This window comes from Montipora foliosa, chromosome 2, assembly GCF_036669935.1.
Source record: "Montipora foliosa isolate CH-2021 chromosome 2, ASM3666993v2, whole genome shotgun sequence".
In the NCBI taxonomy this organism is placed as follows: domain Eukaryota; kingdom Metazoa; phylum Cnidaria; class Anthozoa; order Scleractinia; family Acroporidae; genus Montipora; species Montipora foliosa.
The window spans coordinates 58,736,646-58,744,145 of NC_090870.1; the positions used below are offsets into that span (position 1 = coordinate 58,736,646).

The following is a 7,500-nucleotide window of genomic DNA, read 5'->3' on the forward strand; positions in this document are numbered from 1 at the left end:
AAACCCCGTTCAAGGGAGATTGCTTTGGTTATATATTTGTTAAATTTTCATTCAGAAGAAATAATAAAACAAATAAGAGAGGAAAAAAAGGAAAGGAAGAAAAAAAAACCTCTTAACAGGCTACAACTAGATGAAATCCCGGTATAAATATATTTAATGATAATACTGATAATGATAGGGGATGATGATTAAAACAATTGGTGATAAAAGAAAATGAAAAGAATGCACTCTTGTACCTCGATAAAGTTATGGCAGTTCATACTGTTAATTTGAGTTAAAAACAGCACTGGCGAAGACTCACTAAAAGAAACATTTTGGACACCAAGATTTCCAAGTACATATATATTCAGGGGAGGGGTGGGGCAGTGGTGAGAGCCCTTGCCTCCCACCAATGTGACCTCGGTTCGATTCCCAGACTCGGCTACATATTTGGGTTGAGTTTGTTGGTTCTCTACTCTGCACCGAGAGGTTTTTCTCCGGGTACTCCGGTTTTCCCCTCTTCTCAAAAACCACCGTTTAACTTGATTTGCGTTAATTGTTAATTCCAGTTTACAGTGTCCCCAATTAGTGCACCGACTAGACACCTAAATAAATTTCCTTTCCTTTCCAGTTGTGAAAGTACTCGCCTCCCACCAGTGTTGTCCGGGTTGGATTCCCAGACGTTACGTTATATGTGGGTAGAGTTGTTAGTTCTCTACTCTGCTCTGAGAGGTTTTCGTCCCGTACTCCGGTTTTCCCCTCTCAATGGAAACCGATGTAATATTTAACAATTATTCTACGATGGCGCACTGCATATGAAGTGATAGAAGCGCCGAATTGGTTATAATCATTTTATACCCAGCAAGCCCGAGTACAATAATTGTTAAAAACTCTATGGTTTTCCCGGGGGTAATATTGTCGACTAAAGCATCGATTTCTGCCTTAGTCTACTCCGCTCCAAAACGGCTTTTGTCTGTCATTTTTTCTCAGAGCTGCAAAAATGTTTTCAGCCTGCGGATCCACTTCGCTATCGCCTCGTGGATCCACAGCTACTTTAGGGACTTTAAGATCTACGACGCGGTGGTCAACAAGAACGCCATGAAACAACAATATCATTGGTTAAAAGAGGAAAAATAATCGTGTTGCACGTGCGGCACGCATTTTAGCACATAAAGTGCGGTTCTCTGCACAACAACGACGTGAAATCACCAAATTTGAGGTTTTGACGACAACGTGATCGTTCAAATGTGAATCTTTCATTCTCTATTTTTGCCCAGAAACCGCTCGTATCAATTTATTTTTAGGATACTTCACCCACATTGTAAGACGCGAACGAGATGGCCAAAGGCGATAGTGCAACGTTATATTTTGAAGTGACGTCGACGTCGGCGTCGTAAATCTTAAACTCCCTTTTGACAATGTTATGACGCAATTCATGATCAATAACAGGACAGACGCATGAAAAACTGACATCAATTTGTTAAATGAAGCATAATACAAATTCTAACGGAGCTAATTCTGTAGTCCAGTCCGATTACTGATATTGACTTAGCAGCCGCCCAGATGGCTGCAAATAGCCTGCGAGCAAGCTCTCTTACCCCGCCGGAGGTATTAAAGTACTACGTGTCAAGCCAACTTCAATCTAGAGAGCTTGCTCGCAGGATACCAAGAAACCAGCTTTTCTAGTTGTTGTGAGAAGGTAAGAATCCGGTACATGTATTTGAATTCCACTTTTAGTATAAGGAAGGGGTTCTTTTGTTTAAAATTATCGATTCATTCGCGTGAAGTGAAGTTGTTGCCAAAGAAAGGTCGATCTTCGCTGCCCGTGACAGCGAGATTGACTTCTTGCGGTCGCTGAATAACGTTTTGTGGCGGTCAGTGTAAAACGCAGACTGCAGACAGGGGGTAAAATGCAGACTGCAGACCGGGGACAAAATGCAGACTGCAGACCAGGGGTAAAATGCAGATTGCGGGTAAAATAAAATATTAAAAAAAGAATAAATAAAGAGTAAATAATTAACCCTTCCGGGATGCCCAGATTCCTAGCGTTTTGGGCGTTCCCTTCGTTAACTATCAACATTTCCTTGGAAAATCGAAAAGCGTTTGCAAATATAGAAACTTTTTCTATTACTTGAAACCCCTGGTTTATCCTGCAGGCAAGATAAAGCGATTTTTAAAAAATATGCGAAAAAGTTCTAGCACAACCCAGAATTATTTGCCAATGCATGCTCTTGCTCGCGGTTGTGTCTGCCATAATAATATAATAGGCTGATTTAGCAACAGAGCGGGAACGTACGTGGCGACGTCGCGCTCAGCAAAACTAGCAATGAGAATTTAGAATAGAGAAGAGAAGAGTGGAGTCTATTCTATTCTGAATTGTCATTGGTGTTTTTTCTGCGCACCCTGTCGCCACTGACGTTCCCGTTCTGTTGCTAAATCAGCCTAATATTAATAACGGGATGCATGATGAATTTTATCTTTTGTCAGTGTTGTTGTTAACCTGAGATATGATCGCATCATTCATTGTTTCTATTCACTTGCATTTCTTACGTAAGGCCATATGATGGCCCCATATTGCAATTTGTTTGTTATGTGTTGCCAAAGAAATAATTTCTGAAGTGGACATAACCGGTTGTCAATTTCTTCCAGTTCACCGAAGTGTGTGACCTTCAACACCCTCAAATGTCACGCCAGACGCTCGAAAAATATCGGCAATAGTCTGCGCCAATTTGAAAAGCACATACTACAAATGTAGAAAATAAAGATATGTTTGGATGTATATTATAGCTACAGACATATACTAAATTTATGACTATACAATGTTGCAATATGCCGTAGAGTCTAGTATCCCCTATGTGTGAACATTTCCACCTCTGTGCGCTCAGCGTGTTTATTCTGTGATGACCATATCATGTAACAGTCTTGGGGTTAAGATCCGGCCACAAATGTCATGCATAATTTAACGCGAACCTAAATACAGTTCGTTGTTCAGGTTTTGTCCTTTGTTTTTTTTCGTTTCTGTTTCTATCACCATCACTGTTTGAGGCATTTCTCAACTGAATAAAGTTTTAGTTGACAGCTAAACAAACATTTGAAGTATTGTTTAACAGTGATATAATGCGGTTACGAGTTCCCATTTCCCTCCTTTTTTGAGCGAATTTTTTATTGCCAGAGGGTTTCTTTCGGTGCAGCAAGCCCGGTAAAACTGTCTGACTATAAAATTATCACATATCTCTGCACTATTCAGCCAAAAAATTTGTGATTTGCAACCCCGCTCCTCGCCCCCAGTCAAGTACTTGAAAGCCACATTAAAGCGATCAGTGTTTTAGGCATCCTCGGGACATATCACTGGCGTTTTGGGTACAGATCGAGATACCAAAAACGAGGGATGCCCATATCACTGTGACCCTGGATTTGATCCTCATGTTTTATATTATTAATATTTTATTTTATCCTCAGTCTGCATTTTACCCCTGGTCTGCAGTCTGCAGTCTGCATTTTACCCTCAGTCTGCATTTTGAGGTCCCATGTTTTATGAGTCAATAAATCAATGAGTCATAACTCATGAGTCAAAGAGACTTACAGTCAATATAGCAATAATTTATTGGTTAAGCCCAACCCCTTAGCTTTCATTTTATGGTTTGGTTAACTGCACTAACTCATTGACCCATTGACTCATAAATAGTGTACACTCCCCAGTCTGCAGTCTGTGCTTTACACTGACCAGTTCTGTGGCCTTTTCTGAAAGCTTCTTGATGGTTTCTTTCTTACGAAAGATTCGCCACCAGTAACCTAACAGTCTTTAGTGAAACTATGATCAGATGACCTATCAGGATTTTACATATTTGTCGATTATGTGAAAAACCGAGTTGCTGGACAACCTTCGTAAACAGGGCAAGAGCGACCGTTAACGGCTTAAGCAGCAATATATAAAGATGAAGTATCACCCATTCCCAGCATTAAATAAAGCAATAGTTGAAGTGTTGTGATCCGGCCACATGTTATCAGTTATAAAAGTGTTATAATGCACTTGTCATAGGCTTTCCCGAGGGACGGGACCTCAAAGCCAAAGATTATAAAATTGAACTTTAATTTTGTGAGGAAACAGGTTCAACACGGTGACTTTGCTTCCTCTTAAACACAAGATGCTTAACTTTTCTGAGTTCTTAATTACTTAATTAAACAAATTCTCAGATATTTGTATGAATAATCGAAATGGTGACAAGTGAAATTAGGGCATAATTTCATGTGCGTTTTGTCCAAAAGCAAATAATTGAGTAAAATTATTTGATTTTGGACAAAACACAAGTGAAATCATTCCCAAATTTCATGAGTATACCATTATTAATATCATGGGTGAAAAATTACTGCCACTAAGATGCCATATTTTTGGCACCCATGTTATTAGTAAAAATTATAAGGACTTGGGCTATAATTCACTTGTTGGGGTTTATAAAAACATTGCATATATTAATGAACTTAAGAACTATTCAAGACATTTCTGTTTGTCCTGAATTCTTCATAAAGTGATTTTAGCAAGGCCATGAGATATATAATAAGAAAACATTCAGTTGTAGCAGTATCAAGGTTCATCTGCAACTTTGAAACAAGTGGCACAGAGGTAGTCCTGAATGGATCCACCTTTTGCTCACTTTCACCTATTACTCAAGTGAAGCTACGATCTCTGCAGTTATAAATGCAAGTTGTAGCAATTGCTTATAGAAGTCTGAAATGTTCAGGACTTTGACGGCGTTAAAACCCGTTGCCTTGAGATGCTGTTGCTTATGCTCTAACCAACTGCACTACGAAGCCACTGCTGCTGGGAGCTTTTCATTTGTGGAACATGCATTCGTTTTCATGTTGTCAGCACTTACAACCTACTCCCTGAGAGTGGGGCATTCATAAGGCTAAGAGCCTACCTCCCCCCCCCCCCCATCCCGAAAAGGGCTGATACTTTTAGCAACATCTTTGATCAGCCCTCTCTCTGTATTCCCCCACAACAGCCCAGGGTCCCCCTCCCATTCCCCACCCCACTCCAACATCTATGGGAAACTTATGACAAAATGCTCAAAGTGCTGCTGGTAACTTGAAACCGATTTGTCTGGGGTAGGTACATTACAATTCATGGACTACCCGGACAGACCAGATTCAGAGAGGACTAAAATGGACTAGTGAAGGATTACCTAAATTGGACTGCCTTATACCTTTCGTTTTTAACTTTTAAACCATCAATTTAGTTTGGGTGCTGCCTATCCTCTACAGGGAATTGTTAGATGTATTTTGAATGAGTCAAAAACATACAAGCCATTGAACTTTACTATCTTTTACCAAAACTCTGCCTGAAAGATCATCATGTGTTGTACTGTGATCATACAGCTGAATTTTGAGTAGTGACTGTATTGAGCCTTCTGTTTGGGGTTTATTTTGAGGACTCCAAATTGTCTTAATTGCCATTGATTATTATTAATTTTTATAGATAATCAATAACTGATTAGTAATACGCAACTTTATGGCACGTGGTAGCGTGGACGTTACGTCATAAATCACGGGCATATTTTGGTGTCTAGGGTAATTCGATTGCACATCTTTTCCCTGTGTTTTGATAATTCCTTCCATGCCCACAGAGATTCACACAACACACTTGTTTGCGGAGTTCACTTATTCCAGACTTTTCTTGGTGTTTGTGATGACAAAGCAAGTGAAACTATCTGTACGCTGTGTAGTTAAAGGCTACCACGAATGTTCTTTGAAGTGAATATTGGGGAAACATTTTACGCATTCAAGAAGAGAAGAGAACGTTGAAATGCATTCAAAGTTGCCAATGATCGTAGGCAGCTCGGACACATTAAAATCGAGCGTGTTAGTCCTCTTTGGCCCTTACACGAAAATATTACTGTGTAAGTTTGGCCTATATTCAGGCGGCATAGAAATTATTTGTTGTAGTTACATTATAAATGCTGAGTATCTGAGTATAGCCACAGGTTGCGATCATTTTAGAAACACTGGGCTTGATTTGGATTCTTGTACTGCAGTTTACCGTTAGACAAAATTTGATGATGTGCACGGCCCTTTTAAGATCCCGGTTTCCAATTACTGTTAACCGCAAATAAATAAACACCTCTTCCTTCTTTGTGATTAACTAATCAACAAGTACTTGTTAAAAGTATCTGGGTGCCGCCTTGACCTGGGGACTGAAGAAAATTGATGAACAGTTAATAACATGTTCTTGTTTCGAGACTATCAAACATTTTAGTAATTAGTAAGCCTTTAATAGTAAAAATGCTACAAATTTGAAACATTTAATTTGTAATAACTTAAAGTATAGCAAATAAAGTTTAGTGAATGGTTTGTTAATTCATATGGCGCGTTTTATTGAAAATAAATGACAAATTTCATGATCAATAAAAGTCGGCTTTTACTTCGTGTAGAAGACGCACATGACGTAACAAAAGCTTTAGGGGGATTTAGAATTCTGATTAGGTGTTGTTTCACGATTATTGTTCTATTGTGTGTCTTCTACACGAAGTAAAAGCCTAAAAATCAATGTTAATAAATAATAATCAATGATAATAAAAATCGATACTCACTCAACTTCTACGCATTGATTTTCTTTTTATTTCCAATACCAATTGATTACTTGTTATTGATTATTATTGATTTTATTGATTATTAATTGATACTGCTGGGGGTTATCATATGACCCGGTAACAATTCTCAAAGGGCTAATTACATAATTTTATAATTCTTTCGGTATCGTTAAGAAAAATAATTACGTATCATTAAATACCATCATAGAAACTTGTAAAGGATCTGTTTGCTGATTTTGATACGAATCAATGCCGATACGGTTTTAAATGTGAACAGCTATTCTATTATCGCACTTCACCCTATGGTCGGGAATTGGACTGTGGACTTTAAACTACGGAATTTGAACTGGATATGAAACATTTATGAGATAACGTTGGCAGACTGGGCATGAATTAGAGTAAACAGCAAGCCAAGGAAAGCACATACTTAACAAGATACTGTAACACACTGAAAATAAAGAACACTAAAATACTTTGAACTTAAAAGGTTATCGGCTAAAAATATTTCGAACAATGTGTAGGCGTCCTGTAGCCTCTTGATTGAATACTGCTTTAACACGAAACAAGGTTGCACAGTTAGACTGCAGGTGACCACCGTTATGTAGTCTGCTGAATGACATTGTCAATAAGGGCCATCAAATGATCTTACAAAATGCCAAATATTTCAAATGTTGTCACAGTTTGAAAATTATTTTCCATTTCCGTCTGTTTTAGTGAGAACTGTGATTTTAATGCCAAAAGATGCCAAGGTCTGTTTTGCGTAAGAAGAGCTGCACTGGCATCAAGAATTCCGGGGGGAAAGAAAGGAGGAGTTGCAGAGAGGAACGACAAAATGACATGAGACATTTAGGGGACCATACAGGAGAGAGGCCTAAGAATTGCAAGCGGGATGACAAGTGCTTTAGTGAAGGTATAAAAACAAGTAGAATCCATA

At 38.7% G+C, this 7,500-nt stretch overlaps 1 protein-coding gene across 2 annotated transcripts in view; it reads left to right on the forward strand.

The window, feature by feature from the left end:
- Window positions 1-7,500, forward strand: part of LOC137993712 (zinc finger protein 14-like) — an 18,597-nt gene that overhangs the window by 8,706 nt on the left and 2,391 nt on the right. The window contains exons 1-2 of one of the 2 annotated variants that reach the window (XM_068839693.1): window positions 1,564-1,678; window positions 7,281-7,500. The exon at window positions 7,281-7,500 is cut by the window's right edge and continues 2,389 nt beyond it. In XM_068839693.1, coding sequence (XP_068695794.1) covers window positions 7,308-7,500 — 193 coding nt within the window. In that variant the 5' untranslated portion in view covers window positions 1,564-1,678; window positions 7,281-7,307. Of the gene's footprint in view, window positions 1-1,563; window positions 1,679-7,280 lie in introns of those variants that run through there. The other variant, XM_068839694.1, reaches the window with a different exon arrangement.